The 22,257-nt window shown below is 39.2% G+C and overlaps 2 protein-coding genes across 3 annotated transcripts in view; one reads left to right on the forward strand and one right to left on the reverse strand.

Moving 5' to 3' along the window:
- Nucleotides 1-22,257, reverse strand: part of LOC108603839 (cGMP-specific 3',5'-cyclic phosphodiesterase) — a 37,722-nt gene that overhangs the window by 2,021 nt on the left and 13,444 nt on the right. Inside the window, exons 2-12 of one of the 2 annotated variants that reach the window (XM_017992986.1) lie at nucleotides 14,753-15,643; nucleotides 6,612-6,876; nucleotides 5,341-5,586; nucleotides 5,019-5,284; nucleotides 2,689-2,778; nucleotides 2,336-2,623; nucleotides 2,004-2,247; nucleotides 822-913; nucleotides 438-761; nucleotides 229-382; nucleotides 13-172 (exon numbers count right to left, since the gene is read on the reverse strand). In XM_017992986.1, the coding sequence (XP_017848475.1) occupies nucleotides 13-172; nucleotides 229-382; nucleotides 438-761; nucleotides 822-913; nucleotides 2,004-2,247; nucleotides 2,336-2,623; nucleotides 2,689-2,778; nucleotides 5,019-5,284; nucleotides 5,341-5,586; nucleotides 6,612-6,876; nucleotides 14,753-15,328 (2,705 nt within the window). In that variant the 5' untranslated portion in view covers nucleotides 15,329-15,643. Of the gene's footprint in view, nucleotides 1-12; nucleotides 173-228; nucleotides 383-437; nucleotides 762-821; nucleotides 914-2,003; nucleotides 2,248-2,335; nucleotides 2,627-2,688; nucleotides 2,779-5,018; nucleotides 5,285-5,340; nucleotides 5,587-6,611; nucleotides 6,877-14,752; nucleotides 15,644-22,257 lie in introns of both variants that reach the window. The other variant, XM_017992985.1, reaches the window with a different exon arrangement.
- On the forward strand, nucleotides 13,931-14,452 carry LOC117134837 (protein new-glue 3-like). Its single transcript, XM_033293950.1, has one exon. It carries the CDS (start codon nucleotides 13,932-13,934, stop codon nucleotides 14,397-14,399), a length of 468 nt encoding a protein of 155 aa, XP_033149841.1. The 5' UTR covers nucleotide 13,931; the 3' UTR covers nucleotides 14,400-14,452.

Here is a 22,257-nt window from a genome sequence, read left to right on the forward strand (position 1 = left end):
GCTATGCCTCACCTATCCATCATAGCTACAGGCTGAGTGTTGAGTTGCAGCTTCTCCAGATCGCCCTGATCAAAGAATTCATCGGCCACCAGCTTGGCCACACGATGTTGCACCTCCCAGGGCTTAGCTATAGCGCTAACATCGCAAGCGGTCATCATCATGCCGCAGAGCACTGCAAATGCAAATACATTTAAAAATATTACGCATACGCACTGCCTGTTAGCTTACAATCTTTCTTCTCCTCGCCCTGCCAATCGAATTCACCATTCTCTACGAGCTCTAGAAATGCATTGCGCTTCTTAAAGTACATGGCCAAATCGGTGGAAAGTATTGCGCTTTCAACAGTCTTCATCACACAACGATAATCCTCTGGCGATAGAGCCTAAGAAAAGATTTAATTGCAGTCATGTTACAAAGCTTCTATAGCTGCAACTCACCTGGAATATATTGTTGCCCTCCGAGTTGAGTATCATGACACACTGATCGAAATGATGATGCTCCATGGTGCTAGTCGTATATAGTATGGCCAATGGTGATTCAGTTTTGGTTTGAAAAGCGTTGTTGGTGCCGCGATGATCCAAATCGTGGCATAAGCAAGCCACCAGCAGTCCCAATATTTCCAGATCTGTCATAAAACGCTCCATCTTGCCCGTTTTCAACATGGCAAACATAGTCTGTGCCACATTCAGTGCATGCCGCCAGTTGTGATACTTGACCGGGCGATAATTCTTACGCACGCTCAACACCCAGCGGCAAAGCACCTGCAATGCAAAGAATTTTAATTTGATTTGGCATAAAATATATATTTACATATAGCTTACATCGTATGGAATGTGAAATTGCGATACTAGATTACATTGCATAAACATGCGCAGCACAGCGCGACTGGTGTCGTCATCCACCAGATCAAAATCTGTAGCGGATAAAAGAGTTAAAGATTATAATTACTATAAATAAAGTTTGTGTTATAGTATAAAATTAATAATGTAATTACTATAGTATCGAGTACTCAATTATCGAATATTTAATAAGCGATGAATGAAGTAACAGTTAAAATTTTATTACCACATTAGAATTTCTATTAGAAATACATTCAGAATGTTTTTTCATATACAATTCAAATGAATAAATTAATATTTATCAATTTATTGTATTAATTTTAATTTGTATGCCTTAAATTATATTATTTAATACTAGAGCTAATTTAAATGGAATTCGATTAGCTTGACATGGAGTAGAATTAGTTTATATTGCATATAATATTAATATTTGTCTGTTGGATACTATTTTAAATAAATATAGTTAATTATATTTGAATAAGAGAATATATAGAAATAATGGTATTATTTGAAATAATAATTATTATAGATTTTTATTCCTTTTTTGCTTGTCATCAAGCAGTCAATCAATTGAAACTTGGTTAACTTAATGCTTTAATTGCTTAACTCTAGCCCAACTGGAATAAATATATAAAGAGAGATGAATGAATTTGCAATATATATTAAAATTGTATCTATGCATATTGTACTATAAATTATTGGGTATATACCATATAACATTATTATAGCAGAGATAGTAACATTCAAAAATTGTAAAGTACAAGCTATGAAACTAAAATTATCTGTCGACTCTATACACTTTAATTCTAGCAGTTAGATAAACAAACTATTATATGCTAAATAAATAGAATTCCATTTTAATCAGGCCTACAATTAGCTTAAATAGAAATTACATTTAAGTAATTATTAAAGAACATCAAACTAAGTGCACAATGAGGCTGCAATAAGGCAAAAGAGTTGTATTCTTGTATATAGTCATTAAAATTAAATAAATATTGATTTCTCATTTTTAAATCTATAATAAATATTTTGAAGACCTTTTGCTTTAGTTGGCTAAAAAGCGCTTGCATTAAATGCATTATAAGCAATTTAACTTAAAGTTATATTTAAAAGCTTATGCGATATTATGCTTAAGCTTTATTTGTAATTTGGCACACGACATACCTGTGAATGTAAAACTGTACAGATTATAGGACTCCGCCTCGGCAATGGCATCCTGTGCCAGTTTCTCCGTCTGCTCGAGACTTGCAGTGGCATGATAGCTCAAGCACTCGAGGGCCACTTTCTGTTTGGCCATTAGTTTGCAGGCATTCTCGTACATCTGCGTATTATGTATGCCCAGGCCACAGAATATGGCGAATGCCTCGAAAATGGAGGCATCCGAGTCGGTGAAGGGCAGGCCATTTGCCTGCGCATAGACAGACAGACAGATAGATAGACAGTTAGATTATTGAGCTATGAGTGGGCAAACGTGTATGTGAATTACGTATACGCACCTTATTTATCAGCTGGGCAACGCCTATGACTGTCTTTTGGGCATTCACAATGGGCATGCAGAGTATGGCATGAGTGCCATCAATCTCGCCTTCGGCGCGTATCTGATGATGCTCCCGCACCCATTCCAGGACATCGCATATGTTGACCGTTTGCCCGGTGGTGGCCACAAATTGTGCAATCTGCGCCAGAGCCGAAGTGTTCAGCTCGTTGTGTGTGGGACGTGAAACATTGGCGGCCTGACTCTCGCCGCCAAGCTCGAAGAGCACCGTAAAGCGATTGCGCATCTTCTGCTGCAAGTGTGTGTGGCATGTGGCATTTACTCTGGGGTGCAATTCAGTAGTTTGGTGCTTACCTTTTCCTCAAAGCTATCGCCGGCCTTAATGGCGCGACTGTTGCGCTGCTCCGCCGACTGCGGCTTCTCGATTATCTTCTCCAGATGGCTCTGAAAAATGTGCATGCAAAGTATATGGGCCATTAAAGTGCTTGCCACTAATGGGGGTGCATCAGCATTCAGCTTCAAGCCTTCGAGGCTGCCTCCCCAAGCTGATAAATCACCTTAAACGTGACTTGAAGCAGCACTTTTCAGCTTTTCAGCTCACAGTGCAACGTGCAACATCTAGCTGCACATATAATTAAGCTAATATGCTGCACATGACTTGCATATTTAGCATCCGCTTACATACATCACAGTCCCAGTTAGCAATTCCCATTAGAGGCCGCCAGCTTAATTGGCAATTTGCTAACAAAATCACAGACCACAATAAATGCGAAATAAATACAATAAATGTAAATGGCTTTTAATTGCATTAAGCGCCATTTAACTAGCAAAAAGAATTTGCAACACGACGCTGACCCAATTGCAATAAATATATCAACAATGTTGCATGTAAGGCAATTATTTATTGAATGCAGCACACAATAAATAACAAATAGTGCAACATCATTATTTTTAGACAGCTGGTTGGGTGGCTTCATTATTTATTGTGTCTGCATTTGTCTTTAATTACATTTTATTAATTCACGCTTCAGCTTTACTTAAATGTTGCAGCCACGTGTTCTGTTCTTAATTGTTTACACACACATTTAATAAAATTCAAATTATTAAAATTGAAATGAATTGAAGCAGCAGCAGCAGCAGCAGCCGTGTTGACTTGCATCGCTGTTTAGCTTCTTGGCTCGAGCAAAACAAACAAAATGCTTTGTTTTCGTAAAGTTAATATTACAAAACAGTTCTAGGAATATAAACCTAATTAAATAGGCAGCTGTAATTAATGCATACAATTTATGAGAGCTCATTAAGCAAAAGGTGCATACGAGAATATATAGAATAGACTTGGTTAAGTTAACTGCATAGATTAGATGAGTTGTGAAATTAATTTTTGTTAGGCAGGGAGCTGCTTCCTCGCCAACAGTCCGCACGATTAATCGAAAATTTGATTATAATCGTTTATTTTGCTTAAGCTTTCGCACTCGACTGACCTGCAAGTGGCCTCGCCAGAATTGAAGCTGAAAGCGTAAGTCGCTTAGAGAGCGCAAGTAGCTTAGAGAGCGAAAGTCGCTTAGAGAGCGAAAGTCGCTTAGAGAGCGTAAGTCGCTTAGAGAGCGCAAGTCGCTAAGAGAGCGAAAGTCGCTTAGAGAGCGAAAGTCGCTTAGAGAGCGCAATTCGCTTAGAGAGTGCAAATCGCTTAGAGAGCGCGAGCGACAGCAGATGCTCAACTGCTAATCAGCCTACGTCTTTGAGAGATGGCAGCGATGCTCTTCTCCTTCGTTCGCTTGCGCTCGATCGCTCTGGGCTAAGCGAGAGCGTCGTTAATTTGAGTATCGTACGATGTGGTTGGGTGGGTGGGCGTTGTTTTGACTGCAGTAAGCGACATATGGAGTGAGCTAGAAACTGCCTTTAGACTATGCAAACCAATTAACTAATTTATTGGAAACACACTTACTGTATTTTATGCATTTAATAATATTTTCCTCTTCAATTAAGCTTAATAATGAGTTTCAATAACAATTCGATAAAAATGTGTCAATCAAATATTTCTGAGCTTTACTTTTGCTTTAAATTTGTGCGCCAAATGCTTTAAAAGAGAGCGAAAGAGCTCTGAGGTTAAAAGCAAATATTTGTAAGCTAGTTTAATTGCATTTAACAGTTAGCTACTTACTACGTTTATGTAAAAAACTATTTTCTAATTTAAATAAAAGCCAACTCAGCTTAAAGCTTTAGCCCGTACAATTGTTTTTGACAATACTCTATTGTATATATCTTCAAAATTACTTTTGTTTTACAAATTGCGGATCAATGAGAATTGCCTGAACTGGTCTCACCTACAGATTGCTCCCAGTGGCGAATATACAGAAGACGTATATATAACAGACAACAGCAAAAGTAAAAGCAATAGAGATGTTGAATGTAAATTGCACATTTTAATTTCCTTGGGGTACGCTCACAGTAAAAATGACAAACAGACAAACAACGAAAAAAATAAAATGAAAATGAAAATGAAAAGAAAAAACTGTGCGCACTGTGCTGCTATTAAAGCCATTTTAATTTTAATGAAAGTGACAGTGACATGGCCACGCCCACGCGCCAACTGGGCGTAGCATGGCCACAAACTTTTAGCTTGTCATTTTTATTATGCAATCGACAAATTTCAAACACAATTGAAATAGAAATAGGATACTTACCTCCTCGCAACAGTCCAGATCGACTAGGAACACCGAGCAGCGTTCGCATTTGAGCAGCTCGCGCGCCTCGGTCATGATTTTGGTAACGAGACACTCGAGATTGTTTTGCTCCTCGAAGATGCTGCGTGCGAGATTCAAAAGGATTTGATTGCGTCTGTACTCCTGCACGGACATCTCGAAGAGCTGCGCATTTTGTATGCCAATGCCGCAGAATGTTAAATATCTGCGAAAGATTTCCACATCGTGCTCATCGAATTCCATGCAGCCTGCACACAAGAGACAAATTAGCGCTGTGTTGTTAATTATTTTGCATTGTTGTTACCATTGGTTTTGTTAATGATTTGTGCCACGCCTATAATGTCGCCCTCGTAGTTGCAAATTGGCATGCAGAGTATGGCATTCGTTTTATAGCCGGTCTTGAGATCGATTTCGCAATTGAAGCGCGCATCTTGGTACGCCTCCTTGATGTTAATCATCTCCTTTGTCTGGGCCACCATGCCGGCAATGCCAATGCCGAACGGTATGATAATCTCCTCGGCGCGCGCCCGCTTCACCGCATCCTTGAGTGCTGTGTGCAAGATGAAACGGCATAAATCATTAAAAGCGACTCGACGCGACTCTTGCTTTCGCTAAATAAATATTAAATTTATAGACAAAATATTCACTCTGCCATGGCGCAAACGAAACGACATAAAAGCCAATGGCGCTAAAAGCTAAAATCAGGCGCCAGCACTCTCAGCTACCAATTTGCATCACACTCATGTGTGCGTGTGTGCGTGTGCCACATTGCCAAAAAGTTAACCTTGGCTAAGTCTAGCTAACAATCTCTTTATCATTGCTACTGCATATAGCCCGAACATATATTTTTTAAGCTTTTTCTATTATGTGGGCGGAAGCATTGGGCATAAGCTTCATAGCTTATGTACGCATGTGTGTGTTTGTGTGTGTGTGTTTGGCATGTATTTTTTATTGGCTGGCAAACCTTTTTGAGTTTTATGACCTGCTCTGGCCAAAATGTATAAAAAGTGTGTGTAGCAACAACTTTTAATGTCCGCTTCCGTTTTAGCTTAATTTGCTAATGTGTTTAACGTTACACTCAGGCCTTGCATATTTACACTCGCAGGCTGAGGCTAATGAGTAGCAATTTGTTGAGCCAAATGATTCGAAAGTGTGCTGGGTAAACATTTAATGCTAATTAGTTACGATAGATTTACAGCCGCGTCTATAAAATAGCAGCGCATGCTAGCTCAGTGTTAAGCCTAATACATGCCTAAATATTTATAAAAGCAGTTTCAGCCTAAAGTTAGCCAGAAAGGGATTTGTTTGAAGTTTGAAAATTGGGTTCAATTTATGCTGCTGCGCTTATGAATTTATTATGTGCTCTAAACTTTAAACTAAGCTGCTTTTGCTTTTGTTCTATTTGCGAACTAAATACTTTGGCTTACTTTTGTCCCTTTTGCAAATGTTGGTCACTTAATTAAACTAGATTCAGCGCTATTCAGTTTGCTTTGTGTTTTTACGTTGGCCTGGCAACAGTTGGGCACACATTGAGCAATTGCATTGTCCCATTTAGTGGGCGGGGGGCGTACTCACCTGTGTTTTGTGTAACGTCAAAGAGCTTGGCCACCAGGTACTTGTTGTTGGGCGTGCCCTTGGCTAGAAAGAGCGAGCCACGATCCGCATGGGTTAGCAGGCCAACGTTGACCAATATCTTGTGGCAGAGCACATCAATGTCCAGCTCGTTGGCCACGTCGCGTATGAGCTCCATAAAGAGCTCGCCCTCATCCAGATCCATCAAGTGTCGTCGGCTCTCGGGCAGCGCCTGCACCGATGTATTCGAAAGCCTGCGCGGCGATTTCTGCAAAGGACAACAGCACAATAAGTAAATGCTAATGAAAAGCTTAAATTGTTTGCGCTTCGAAATAATTGGATTTTGAGACTGGGTGCTGTTTATTAATTAACTGTTTCAATTAAGCCGAGTAGCGAGCATAAGCGAACTGATATTAATAGATTGATAAGCCACAGCGCCAAACAAATCGAATCGAATCGAATCGAACTCAAATTAAATATTCACATTAATATTGTATGGGCTCAAGTATATTTAGCCCACGTTCAGCACACTTAACCCCGCAGCACCGACTCTTGTGACCTATGCCCAGTTCAAAATGGGAATGAAATTGAAATTGAAACTGATACTGAAACTAAAACTGCTGCCAAAGGTGACCATTAGCAGTTTTGGCTTTAAGCGCGTACCTAACATACAATACTGCTAACTGGTAATTGAATACTAAATGCCTTTTGGACTGCGTGCATGTAGCCAATTACGCTTGCGGCCCCCGCTTCAGCTTCAGTTTGTGGCACGTTGCGTGTTGCGCGTCTATAGCTGGATTCGAGCCCAGGACTCCGACTCTATGGGCAGCTAGCTGGCGTCTTTGGTATTAGCCAGTCGGCGGCACCAATACCATTTTGCCAAATTAAGGCAATTTGTTATTGTTGTTGTTTAATTTGTTGCCATAGAGTTTGTAAAACATTTACATACCCCCCTCCCACCGAACTATATCAAATATCAATAGTAATGTGCACGGAAATATGCGCGAGCTTCTGTATTTAGCTTGAAAGTTGTGTGTTTAATTGTTTTACACGAAATATTAATAACAATAATTGCTAAACAATAAATAGCAAATTAGACTGTTGAGCCAATATATAAAAGCGATTTAAAATTTAGTGTGATTGCTAATAAATAAATTAAAATATAAACAAATAAGCTGTTGATTGTAATTTTTTAGAATTTCTTGTAAATTTTTGCATCAGCTTAAATACAATAATGTTAAAACAATAATTAAACTGCAATTTATTTATAAAAAGTCAGCTCAGAACACTTATTTATTTATTTAATGTCAACTATGAACAGTCGGCGATGAAAGAAAAGGATTACAACAAATATTTAAAATTAAATTTTAAAATTATTTAAAATTATGTTTTTGTTTTTAGACACACAACACCTATTTTTCAATAAAAATACAAAAATGATATATTTTTTAAATTAAGTATCCTTTAAAAGGTAGTTGATATTATATAATGCTGCATATATACTTAGGCATAAATAAATAATAAACGAACTGTGCTTGATGTTCCATCTAGTTAAGTTAAGTGTTATATCATATTTTTATATCTTATATTACTTGGCTTGCTTTTAAGTTTAATGCCATAAAAATGTAAACAAGCTCAGTAAATATAATTTAACGCACCAATTGACCCAATTGAATTAACTTAAGTTGTGCTACTGAACGTATACTTAATATTGAGCCACAATGTTACAAGTTTACTTCATCTACCATAACTAAACATTGCATTGCCCACATATAAGATGCATTTATAGCATTGCACATAAATAAGAGCAACGACATGCCATTTGTTTAACTTTACCTTTGTGTGCTGTGCACTGCTTAAGGAGCTTTCAAGTAATGAAAGTAGCTTTGAACTTTTTGCTAACAATGCAACAGCAGCAGTGACTATAATAAAAAGCTGCACACAACAAAAGTTTTTCTTAAAATCCTTTTGACAAGCACTAAAAGCTGAGACCAGCCGCAGCGGCAAGCGTATTACATGTTTGATGGCTTTTAAATGGGATTTGGCCATAAATGAACTGTAAATTAAAACGCTAGTGCAGTTTTTATAGCAGCAGAGCTGCTGATTTGAGATGCACAAGCGGCAACAACTGTCGATTGCTGTTTGCATTATGTAACATGCACTTAAACAAATTGACAATATCGACAATGCGACACAACACCTGTCAGACGGACAGACAGACAGACTGTGTGGCAGCTGCGCTCGCTTAGCCTGGCAATCATAAAATATAAGCATAACAGGACTTGCCATTGTAAGCTTAAAGACACAAAGCCTGTTGTGCTGCTATAAAAAACACACAACAAACATATGTGTGTGTATGCGTGTGAGTCCTTGAGCATGCAGCTCGCATTTAGTTTGATTTTCGCAAGTGCAAGGTGAGCGCTCGCACGCTCACACGCTTGTGTGTGTGCCTAACTGAAGGACTCTCGAGTGAGGCGTGTCCCAGACCACACTCTAGACCAGTCAAGTGTGCAGTTGCAATTGCTCAAGCAGCAGCAGCAGCATCCAACGCTGTCGCAGCCAAAACAATTGCGCTTATTTATACTGCCAAGCAAAGCATTTAACTCAAGTAAAGCTCAAGTTGCTTAACTGCTGCTGTGCGGTGACTCTTAAACAAATAATTTCATGTTTAAGTTTATGCAAAGCAAACAAAACTTTCAATTTATTTGCGCAGCCGTCAGTTGATTAGCGTATAAAGAGCAGTGCCCATAATTTGAGCACATCATTGTATTCAGCAGCGACGTTATGACAACTTTAAAAATTTCGCTTTACTGCGCCATTTCACATTTCTTATAAGCAGCAACGTTGCCGTGCCTTGTTACCCGGGGCAGCATGCAGTTGATTGCGTAGATTGCACCGATATTTTGAATGTAATGCATGCTGATTGCGTTCCCACAACCTCAACGACAACATCCAGACCTCGTGCTCAGTGGACCAAGTGGTTTAGAAAAGGCAACACACCAATACTTATTAACTTTGGCTACTTGAAGTTAAACAAATAAGCTTAACATATCACAGTTGTTTCAAAATAAAGCGAACATTTTAAAAAGCAATAAAAATCTTTTATTAATTTTTTAATTGAGTTTGACAGCTAATACATTTAATAAAGCATGAAACTTCAAGCTTGCAACCCTGTTAAGAATTTGCTTTTGTATATTTTTGAGCAACCAACAGATTTTGAATTTAAACCAGCAGCTGTATTTAATGTTTAGGCATGCGTAGACTTAGCACTAAATTGAAAGTTCATAATTTATTTGCTCAGCTGCCATTTAAAAACGAATATATAATGAATTATGTAAGCAGACATTTGGCTTCAATTGTGCTAATTTTATTTAACACATATATAGTTTTAAAACTAATTAATAGGTTACCTTAATTGTATAATTTATTTCATAGACAAAAATCTTAACTAAATCTTTAAAAAGTCTGCAATGCGCTCAAGTATTTTCAACATTCTGCTAAATTATTTGACTCAACTTAAAATTGAAAATAAAATTAATCACTGATAATAAGTCAAGCAAATTTCTGCCTATTTAAAAAATCCACACGTATTTTTAGAAATTCTGCGGCACAATATTTGAACACATATTTTTGTTTTGAAGACTATCTGAAATTTAAATAACGCTTACAAGTCTGCTTCAGTTTTTCAGCGTGATAACTACACGTACAACAGATGGCGCAGATCTGAATTATCAGACAAATAGCAATGAAACAATGAAAACAAATTGTGGCTTAATGAACAAATAACATGCCAAGAATTTAAAAACTGTTAAACGCATTTGCTGTTTCTGTTTCTCAACAACCGATATTAACGATTGTATTTCATAGCAGCAAGCTTTGTGTCTGCAACTTAGACTAAGCTATATCGTACACTAATTTTTATTGTTAATGTCAATTCATTTAGTTATTTGTATGTTGTAACGCAACTGTGCAAACAAAAGCGATGTTAACATTGTAAGTCGCTTAGCCGAATCTGTAACTGTTTGCTCGGCCGATTACAGCTGCGTACATTTTGTGGCAACTCAAAGTGGTATAAATTGAGGTGGCACTGCCATTGAACGGCATCGAGTCTCGTTATGAAGATCCAAACTGTTGTCTTTTGTGTTGCCATTGCGGCCATCTATCTGGCCAGGAGCAGTGAAGCGGTGAAGTGCTCGGACACGGTATTGACTGCCTGCACGGATTGCACGCTGGCAGCCAATGCGGCCGATCCTGACTGCACCACCACTACAACAACAACGACAGTTGCCACCACAACAACAGCAGCTGGTACAGCAACAACTGTCGCCCCCAGCACCGGAGGCAGCACCAGCAATGCTGCCATCTTGGCTGCCCTCAGACGCTTGAGACGCCAAATTCGTATTATCCGCAGGCGCCAGATATTGTTGTCCCGCAGAAGGAGGAGGAGGCCCAACAACGGATTCAGAGGCTAAGCATCTAAATAACAATTCAATATTCAAGTCTATTGAATAAAATACATTCTCTGCATATACAAAAACAACAAATATTTGTATTTTTTTAACATCTTATGCAACTGAGAAGAAAAAGAGCAACAATTTTTAACTCTTATAATTTTGGTTCAGCAGCTGTTTATACAACAATTTTAAAATTAGACACTTAAAGTTTAATTGAAACAACAATGACTTTGTCTAATTAACAAGATAAAACAACCAAAATCCGACTATCAAAATTACTATAAAATGAAGAAGAGCTCGCAGTATTTGCATATTCGATTTTCAAGAAGATGCGAATCCAAACGCTGATCTTAGCTTGCGCAGTCTTAGCCAAGGAGCAGCAATGCTGAGGCAACTGAAGACTGTACTGAGTGCTCCGAGGATATTTATAAGGATGACCCAGACTGCACCAACATCGAAAACTTTTCCCACCATCTTGGGTGCTCAGAAACGCTTAAGAGGCCAAATTCGTGGAGGAGGATGAGGCCCAGCAACAGACTTAGTGGCAAAGGATTTAAATAACAATAATATATTCAAGTCCACTGAATAACAAAAAACAAATTATGTTGGTATTATTTTTTACCTTATGCCAAAAAAATTATGCACATCGCTTATAATTTTGGCTAGCAGCTGTTTACACAACAATTTTAAAATTAGACACTTAAAGTTTAATTGAAACAACAATGACTTTGTCTAATTAACAAGATAAAACGACTAAATCCGACTAACAAAATTACTATAAAATAGAGAAGAGTTTGTAGTACGTAGCATATTCGTTATTCAGGAAGATGAGAATCCAAACGGTGATCCTAACTTGCGCAGTCTTAGCCATTTGCTTTGTAAGGAGCAGCAATGCTGCAGCCTGTGTGATGGGTCAGGATCCTACTGCGGATAGCTGTACTGACTGCTCCGCGGATCCAACAAATGCTGACTGCGCGACAACAACTGAGCATTCAAGGCTGGGACCCTTTGCATGGAGAAGAAAAGGCAAAGGACCCATACTTATTAACTTTGGATATATGAATTGAATAATGACAAGATTCAAATAAATACAAACTTATCAATGATGCATTAAACGTAACTAGCGTGATTTAGTGATAGGCGTTCATATTAGAATGGGGTCTTAGATTAAAGACAGACAAAAATTAAAAAATTCTAATTTGCCATCAATCGGTAATTGGCTGCGTTTTAAGTCAAAAGTCTGTCCCTCATTATCTGGCAAAGTATTATAATTATAAGCGCTTAAATATAAAAAAACAACTTTTTACATTTTTGAGCTTGATCAGGGCAATATCAAACTAAATTCAAAGTCTCGAGCCTTTTCTAGTTGGTAAGATTAATTCTTCAAGCATTGTGCTTTATAGAAAATTAACTTAGATTATTTCTATAACTTTTAAAATAATAGCTATGAATTAAAGTTGTTTGCTAAGTAAAACAACTTGACAACTCTTAAATAAAAAATATATTCTGTTATTGAAAATATATGTTATTTGATTTTTCAAGATTTTACAACTTGAACTCATAACTCTTAACTGGCACTCGCAAATCATTTGCTTGATTAAGTGTCTTATTAAAATGTATGCTTTAAAACAGGCTACATTAAGTTTACATAAATTGAAGGCCTAAAGTTAGACCTGAGAACTTGAGAGCTTTGGGAACATGTGTCAAAGCAGTTGGACTCTAAGTAAATAAATTCATTAGAGTTTGGCATTCAATTTCTTGGCCATCGAATTGAAAGATGTTGTGTGCTAGATGTGGCAAAATAATTTTTGGCAACAGCTGTGCACATATGAAATAAAAGTTTGCAAATTTGATTAGCAATAGACCTGAATAGCGGATATTCAAGATGAGCATTGTTTCAATACACACACATACACGCATATATTTTATTGGGACAGTTGTCTTTGATCCGATATTGAATCGAAAATTTGCTATAAATTGAGCAGCCAATGTACAGAGCTCAACATTCAAGCCTGAAGATGAGAATCCAAACGGTGATCTTAACTTGCGCTGTCTTGGCCATTTGCTTCGTAAGGAGCAGCAATGCAGCGGCGTGTGAGGAGGGTCAGGATCCTACTGAGAATAGCTGTACTGACTGCACTGATGATGCTAATGCTACTAATGATGACTGCACCACAACAACAACACCAGCACCCTCAGAACCAACAACACCTGCACCCGCCGGCGGCGATTCATCAACGGCCGCTGCTTCTGGCAGCGAGTCATCAACGGCTGCCCCGAGTACCTCGTCGAGCAGCTCAAGCGCCGCTCAATTGCTTGCTGTTCAACGACGAAATAGAATATTGACTCGAAGGCTGAACCGCATGCAACGGAGGATGCGTAGACAGCGTAGGCAGCGTAGACAAGCAATGAGGAGGGCACAAAATGAACAATTTAGACGAAGGCTTATGAACCAAAGAAGGCAGCAGAACAATCGCAGAAATCGCCTCCGAGGTAACAGACGCGGTTAAACTGAAACATAATCAATGCTAAACCACAAAAGAAAAGAAAATAAATAAACAATTAATGCTGCACATTCAAAATTGAAATTGGTTTTATTCAAGTTGAATCAAGTTTACTTAGCAACTGAGCAATTGACGTAAGCCACGCAAATGTCTTGCCAAAAATAAATAAATAAATTTGGCAGCTGTTTCGACGCAGTTTGAAGGCTAAACTCTTGGCTGAACTACTTTTGAATAGAATTTGAATAGACTGCAAAATATTTGCAAATAGTAGCAACAGCTGTGTACACTTGCAAATAATTCAGCTCGAGCAGCTCTCGCGCTATAAAAGCCTGGCCTGGCACATGGAGTGATCATCAGCAGCAAAGATGCGAAGTGTTACCATTCTTTTGACTTTGGCCATTTTGGCAACCATTCTGGTTAGGAGCAGCGATGCTGCAGCCTGTACGACGGGTCAGGATCCTGCTACGGATGGCTGCACTGACTGCGCCGCGGATCCAACACATGCCGACTGCACGACAACAACAACAGCGGCGACGCCTGCAGCTGAAAGCTCAACGACAGCAGCAGCTGAAAGCGAAACGACTACAACAACTACAACCACGACCACCACCACCACGACCAGCTCTCTGGCTACACAATTGGCTACGGCTAGGCGCAGGAACCGCAGACTCAGACGCAGATATAATCGCATGATGGCAAGACAGCGCAGAGCGCAAAGAGCTCTGAGGCGTCAAGTTGCCAATAGCCAGCGCCAACGGGTAATGCAGAATAACAACAGGAGGAACAGGAACAGGAACATCATGCGCAACAGACGTCGCAACAGGCTTGGTTAAGCATCAATTGTTGTAAAAACTATTCTAAATAAATCACATGTGCAGCTCAAATAGTCACGCCCAAGATGTGCCCATATTAATGCAAGGATAAAGATAAATTGCTAAACTTTGCCAGCAAGCACTGCAAATTAAAACGCAGCGAGCGTGCAACAAAGTTTAAATTGTAGCTGCCACATGGACTGCGAGTCCTGGCACTCAAATAAATGCAGCTCATTTGTTGTCAAGCTACGCTACTCATGGCGCTCATTAGTGTGCTTGACTTCCGGCTCTCGCTCTCTCCCTTTCTCTCTCTGTTGTGTAGTGGCTCAATCAACTTGAAATTCATTGTTAGATATTGCTGTGTGCCCACTTACCTGTTGCACGGTGGGCGAGGCGGCCATCCATTGTTGAAACAAATCCGAGGTAACTGATGGCCGCTTTGGCGGTTTGCGAGTCTCAATGAACTCGTGCAGGCGACTTAGCGCCTCCGGTGGCGCGCGTTCCGTTAGCCACTTCTCAAATGCCTCCGGCTTCTCCTCGAACAGACGTGCCACATCGTCCACATCTTGTTGTGTGGCCTTGCTGCTGCTGCACTTGCTGCCCGCTGTCAAAGCAGCAGAACTTGAGCTGCTGCTGCTCACAGGTGCGGCTGGTGTGGGCGTGGCCGGCTTTGCTGTAACCATGGCAGGCATCTCTGCGGCTGCGGCTTGATTATTGTTGCTCTGCATGTGACGCTCCAATTTAGTTTGATTGCTTGTGGTGGCAGCAGCCGTTGCTGATGCTGCTGCTGCTGCTGTTGATGTTGATGCTGGCGTCGTCTGTTTGGCGCCATTGGTTAGCGGTTTGCTGGACGGGGCTGCAGCTTTGGCTGCCGTCTGGCTGCTGGGCGCCTCGGGCGGAACTTTTGCTCGCTCGCAGGCGCCAATCTCGGCCGACGACACATCCGTCATAGTTCTCAAAATAATTTCTGTAGCACTTCAAATTTAAAGCATCGCACTCAAAGCCCCAAATGCTTAACGCTGTGTCACGTACTTGGCCAGCAATAAAACTTGAGACGCACCTGTTGCCTGCTTTACGAGCTTAGTTACTAATCAACATCGACGTGCAGTTGCCCCACTCGAATATATAATTGATATAGCAGCACACTTGGAGTCCAATTGCCAATGGCTAACTGCCATTATATGCATCGTAATCCTGCGAAGTTGAGCGTTTGCCTGTTTTATTTTAGTGTGTGCGCTTTTAATTCGTCATTCTTATTGGTTTAACTATGTTGAGAAATAATGAAAAAGAAATGCAGCTGATTAGTTTTCAAATTGCAAAAATAAATTAAAAGCTGCGCTCTCTAAATCTTTCATCCGCTTTGCAGCCATTAAAATTGTTTTAAATTTAATTTTATTGCATTGTCAGCACTGCACGAAAATTCAAGTTGAATATTTAAGCAAATGAATAGTGTATTATATTAATTAATATTATATTATTATTAAAATATAACAGTAATTGCAGCTGTGCTATGTTTTAGGTTTACTCACTGCAATTTCCACTAATAAAGCTAAAAGGAAAATGTGTAAAGGATTTTAACTAAGCAATAAAAGTTCAAAAAGGTTCTCAGCGATACAACATACAATGATATAAATATATATAAAAAATAAATATATATATACAAATTTTGTTTAAATTGAATATTGAAGCATGCACTGCGCTTATTTGAATCTTTTATTGACAATAGATTCAGTAGTCGCATTGCCTTTATATCAAGTGTAAAATATACGAATAAATTCAATTCAAATGATTGCAATGCCAGACTAGAAGCATTTTAATTAACTCAAGCACACACATCAGTGTTTACGACTGAGTTTGCAGGTTGTATTGAAATTTTTTTTTGTCATCAGCAAGTGTAGCACATAAATTTCAAATAGGTCGCATACTTGAAATTGTTCTGTGCTGCAATCCGAAAAGAGAATTTATTTAAAAGCAAAGGCAAAATTTATGAACATTTAAGAATGTGCGTGAGCGAGACAGAGCGAGCGAGCGAGCGAGAGCGAAAGAGCAAATGCAAATGTAGAGACATATACAAGCCATGTCAGAGTGGCAAGGACCAACCACTAGAAACGTGGCCACATTTTGTAGCAGACAAAAAAACATATTTAAATGCGAAAACTGTGCAGCCAACACACACACAGACAAAGTTGTGTGCGCGACGATTTAAATAGATGGTGGATTATAGTGGTGGGTGGGTAGTTAGGTGGTTTTTGTAAAAGTTGCCATTTATGCGCATTTGCATTTGCATTTGCATTAAAATGGCTTTTGGTATTTTGCATAGAAATGTGCTCGACATTTGCTAGTTGCCCCAACATATTACCTTGACTTTCAGCATTAACTAACCAGTTTAAGAAGAGAATGGAGTGAGAGCTTATTACAAACATTAATCTACAAAATAATTATGCATCGAGCTATGCAGCAAGAATTTATAAAGTGAAGCATGCAACTGTAGCCAGCCGATGGTTATTATCAGTTTTTGTTTGCCCTGTAGCTTGACCAGGAATGCTCGAGAGCTCCTTTGCAATTTGCATGCCACTTGCTGCTTTTGTTGGCTTTGGCTTTCCGTTTGTCATAAACAATGTTGTTTTGCATAAAACACGAAGGCAAACAATAGTTGTTGCTACTAAATGTGCGACTAAAGTATACTCAGTGTTGGAAATTTAAAAGATTTAGATCAACAGATTTTGTTAAGCTCAGATTTGCATACATAACGTTGATGTTGATGTTCATTTTTATTTTAAATGCATGCAACTGATTTAAACTGAGTCAATGTTATCGATAGTATCGATAGGCAATAACAGTGTACTTTAGTTTAGTTGCTTGTGGCATAATCGAAATTAATTGATTCACGTAGCTTTACATTTTGCAATTAAACTTTTAATAAGACCAACTTGAGACTTAAATACAGGGTGCGCCTGAGCAAACAACAATGACTGGAAGGCACTAGAGCAAGAGCCAGAGCAACAACAAAAAGCTTTATCACGCACTCGTTTGCAATTTCAAATTGGGTAATAAATTCTTGAACTCTGTTCTACTAGGGACTAGCTCTAGCTCTCTCTCTCTCTCTCTGTCTCGCTCGCATAGTCAATTGCTTTAGTATGCCTGTGTGTGGGTGTGAGTGCTTCACTTTGCCATTCATGAGCGTGTGAAATTGCTTTGTTCTCGCCGGCATTTTATGGGCGTCTATGTTGTGTTTTGTGGGCGTGGCCAGTGTGGCTTTTTGTAAAATCTAAAGCACTGCTTGTGAATTTAATGTCAACACTAAAGATTAAGATTTGCATAGGATCTTGTGCCATTTACGGTTTTCATTTGAAATCTCTTTTATAGCTTGTGTAACATGTAGTTGATATACTAATCTTTAATTTGTGTGCATCTAAATGTGCCACATGCCACACAAAATGCGCTTGTAATTAATGCATAATTAAAAGCAAGCAAATATGCATTGGCCAACAAGCGAAGCGCAAATGGCGACTGCTCTGTTCTAGTCGCAGCTCTGTTATTTGCAGTTTACTTCGTCAGTCAACAAAGCGAATTTGCATAGTTTGGGTGGGTGGGGACGCGAAACAAGCCGCAACTAAGCGGACACGAGCATGCAACACAATTAGTACATGCCGCAAATTATGCACAGCCTTTGCTGATTTCAGTTGTTGTTGAAAATTGAGCGCTCAACAGCAATTTTTGGCTTTGGTCAAAATATGCGAATTTTACTATAAAAACGTGCACACAAATATTAAGTTGCAACGAGTGTTGCTTATATTTCCGTTAATTAAAAATGCTACCGTTATGCGTTGTTTACTCTTTTTTAGTTGCAGTTATTTTTAATTAAAATGCGCAAAGCAAAAACGCAGGCTTGTTATTAGTTGCGTTTAAGGCGCCCCAGTCACGCCCCTAGGCGCAATTGCTGCTGTAAATAGCTGCGCTTTTGTTGTTGCTGTTGTTGTTGTTGTTGTGCATGTGCAAGAGCTGGACACGTTTGAAATTAGAGCATTAGAGTGTGGCCAGCATTGTTGTTGGCCCTGAGGTGCCTCGTTTTGTAACCGGAAGCGGCCATTATATATAACGTGCAACACACACATGCATACACACACATGCATATGCATATGCACTCAGACATGCACGTAAATTAACTTTGCGGCGACTTTGTTGTGTTAGGCGCTCGCTCGCGTTGCGCCTCAAAGCGCCTGTTAGCTTGTCAGGCTCGCTTTCATTTTCGTGTTTTCAATTTGCCAAATTGCAACATTGCATTTTGGCCGTGGCCATCAGCAAATAGCGCACTATGGTTAGCTAGCTAGCTAGCTGGCAACAATGACGCATTGGCAGCACAGTCACGTTGCCTGCCGCATACACATGCCGCAGTTTATAAGCTTTCAACAGGCTCTGCTGCCTCTGCGGCTCTGCGGCGCTGTGGCTGCCTTTTTGGCTTGAATCTGTAAAATGCGTCCAAGGAGAATCTGCTATGCGCTATGCGACGGCATGTTCAACAATGGTGTTGACATGCACCAGTCAACGCACACTCAACGCAGCCGCCCCCCCCACAAGACTCTAAACTATGCAGGCCTTGCATGTTGCTCCCGCTGCGATTTTGCCTTTACATGCTTGGAGCTTGAGCTTGAGCTTGGGCACACTAACTAAGTAACTGATGTAAGCTGCTTGGCATTTCCTTAGACATTACTTGTTGCATATTAATTTGCTAGTTTCCTTAACATGCAACAACAATAAATTGCATTATAAGATTTACAATTCAAGTGAATTTTCAAATGAAACTGTAACTAAGCTTAAAGCTGCTTTTAGGCAGAATAATCAGTGAAATAAATGCATACGTTAGAAATTTGCATGCAATTTATTGCGTATACGTATTAAATTTTGACTTTTCAAGACAACAACAATTGTTTGTTAAATAATTCATTCATTGCTGCAATTGGCTTGGCTCAAACAAATTCTAATTTTAATTAAAACTAGTGTTTGATACAAGTGGCTAATTGTAATTCAAAAGTTTTAGCAGTCATATGCACAATAAATGCAATAAACTAAATGTCAGTGGCAGCACTGAGAGTGCTCAAAATTCAATTAGAGCAATAGAAGTGGTTTCGATTCAGTTGCGCGCAAGGCCAAAGACAAAAACTGCATTTATGCTGTGCACTTTGTTTAATGAATAAAAAATAAACCTTGTCAAAGCGAAAATAATTGAAAAACTTTTGCGCAAACACAACAACAACAACAACAAGTATAGCAGCAAAAGTTGTAAAGTTGCATTGCATTAATTAAAACATGGCTTGGCTTAGTGGCCGCAAGCAAGTTTAGCTTATAAACAAGTAGCCAATGCTGCCATGATGAACTCTTAAGTGCACGCATTTTGAGATTAAATTGCCGTTGCACTTGAGTAATTCTGCTTGACGGCAGCAAAGCCAAAAGGACAGGCAGACTGCTGACCCCAACAACAGCAGCAATTGCAAAAACTGTCAACAAAGTTGACTGCAAATAGTTGCTCGTTGACATAATAATGCAGCAGGCAGATCAGTTGGCCAGGGCCAAATGCATGACGACAGGCGGTAGCTGAACGTGCTGACAACTTGAACTTAGCTGGGGAGTTAAGACAAGCGCAGCATAAGCATAAAACTGCAAAAGGGCAAAAAGATTGCGAGCGCGCAAAAGTAGGCAATAGCAAATGTTTTGGCATATAAATTCGCTGCTTGCGTTTTTACACTCAAGTGACAATTAAATGGCGCGTATTGTTATTTAATTTGTTATTGAAAGCATAAACAACAAATACTTGGCGCAGCTGCAGCTTAAGACAAGCGCAGCGTAAACCCAAAAATTGCAAAATGCATTTACAATTATGAGCGCACAAAAGTAGGCAGCTGTAAATGCTTTGGCATGTAAATCTGCTGCTTGCGTTTTCACACTCAAGTTGCAATTAAATGGCGCGTATTGTTAGTCAATTTGTTATTAAAAGCATACACATTGTTAAACAACAGACCACAGAGCATAATAATAACATTTATAACAGCATGTCAAACTCAACGACAATGACACACATTGAGCTTGCCGCTTGACTGCCTGTGTATGTGTGTGTCTCATAGTGTCGTCTTATGGCTTTGCTTTGTACTGGCCCCAAGAGTAAATAGAGTGTGTGTGTGTGGCCTAAAGCGTTGCAGCAGCTGTTTCCGTTTCCGTCACAGGCATTGTTATTGCCAAAGTGGCTACGGCCCATTGACAGCTGTTGGAATATTTAGCTTTGTCTTAAGACAATTTATGCTTGATTTGCATTGATTGATTAGAGGCCGCAGTTATGTCGAAATATGCTCTGCTGCATACACAAATATTTGCACTTTAATTATCCTTCAATATTTGTGCATTGAATTTACAAATTGAGTTTATTGAGCCATGCGCAAATTGCGCCTTAGAGAAATTGAGCTTTTAATGCATGAGCAGCTTCAGTGTGTGTGTGTGTGCGTGTGTGTTTGCTTGATAAACTTTCTAATTAAAACTTTTCACAAACAACTAATATTGAATAATAAATTGTTTTATGCTTGGCTTTTCAAAGTTTTACGCAGCTTGAAATTTTCTAGCTTGTTGAATTTCATAGCTGCCAGCTAACAACAGCCAGCAAGACAAAAGGACATTGAACATCATGGCCATGCTTTGGCTTATTAAGTGTGAAAGCAAAAGAAAGCAAAAGCTAATTTAACAAAAAAACAAGCGCACACAAATCCATATGAACTCTCCAGCCAAAAGGTCACCAACGAAAAGGTCAAAAGCACAGCTCACAACTTAAAGTTAAGAGCAGCGAGTGTATGACAAGCATAAAGCACATTAATTGCCTGATTTCGAGTAAGAAAATATGTACTTTGGCAAAAGTTGATATCAATGCGTGTGTGTTATGTGCTCGGATTTATATAACGCTCATTACTATGCCACCCACACACACACACACACACACACATGTTTAGTGCGTATACAATGACATGTTGAAGCAGCTCATAAAGCAAAATTCAGCACCGCTTGTCATTTTTCACATAAACCCAACCAACTTCATTTTGACATTTCTGTTATACTTAACTGTTTATTTTTAGCAACACACACAAAATGTTCGTATTACAAGGAAATTCTATACGCAGCCAGAGAAAGTTTGGGCTGTCCACAACAATGACAAGAGCAATAAGAAGAACTAACGAAATCATTAGCTGCAGGTAATTGCCGCTGCCTTGGCAACTAAATAAAATATATTTGCAGCTGCTTGAAATTTAAATTTATATTTCAAAGTTGTTTAAATGCAATGCTGCAAAATTTACATTTTTATTGCTTTGTCTGCGCATCAGCAACTTCAATTTGTGTCATGTCGTCTCTAAGCTGCAAGTGACATCAGCTCAGCATTAAATCCAAGCAAATCCTATGCCAAAAATCAAGCTAAGGACTTGTTTTGAAAACACAGCGCGCAGCTAATTGAACAAAGCTGAAACGCATTGCCTGTGAAGCGTAAAATTTAGGCTAGACTAAAACTTAAATTTTACAGCTGACTTGAGCGTCAGTGAACTTTTGACAAGTTGCCAAATCGCATGGTTTGACCATTGAGCGTTACTTCTGACAGCATTTATATGTTTTCTTCTAATGAGCAGCACCTTGGCTAACCGCGACTCCAGACCACAACACAAAGGCAAACAAATCAACAAACCGCAGTGTGCAAAACTAATTGAAACTTGCCTGGCTTTATTAAAAGCAACAACAACAGCAGCAGCAGCAGCAGCTTTATTACACATATATTCAATTCTCGTTGTATTCTTTGGCGACACAAAAACTCACTTTGAGTGAAATTCCGGTTAAGCCATAACTTGCTGGCAAA

Source organism: Drosophila busckii, chromosome 3R (genome assembly GCF_011750605.1).
Source record: "Drosophila busckii strain San Diego stock center, stock number 13000-0081.31 chromosome 3R, ASM1175060v1, whole genome shotgun sequence".
In the NCBI taxonomy this organism is placed as follows: Eukaryota; Metazoa; Arthropoda; class Insecta; order Diptera; family Drosophilidae; genus Drosophila; species Drosophila busckii.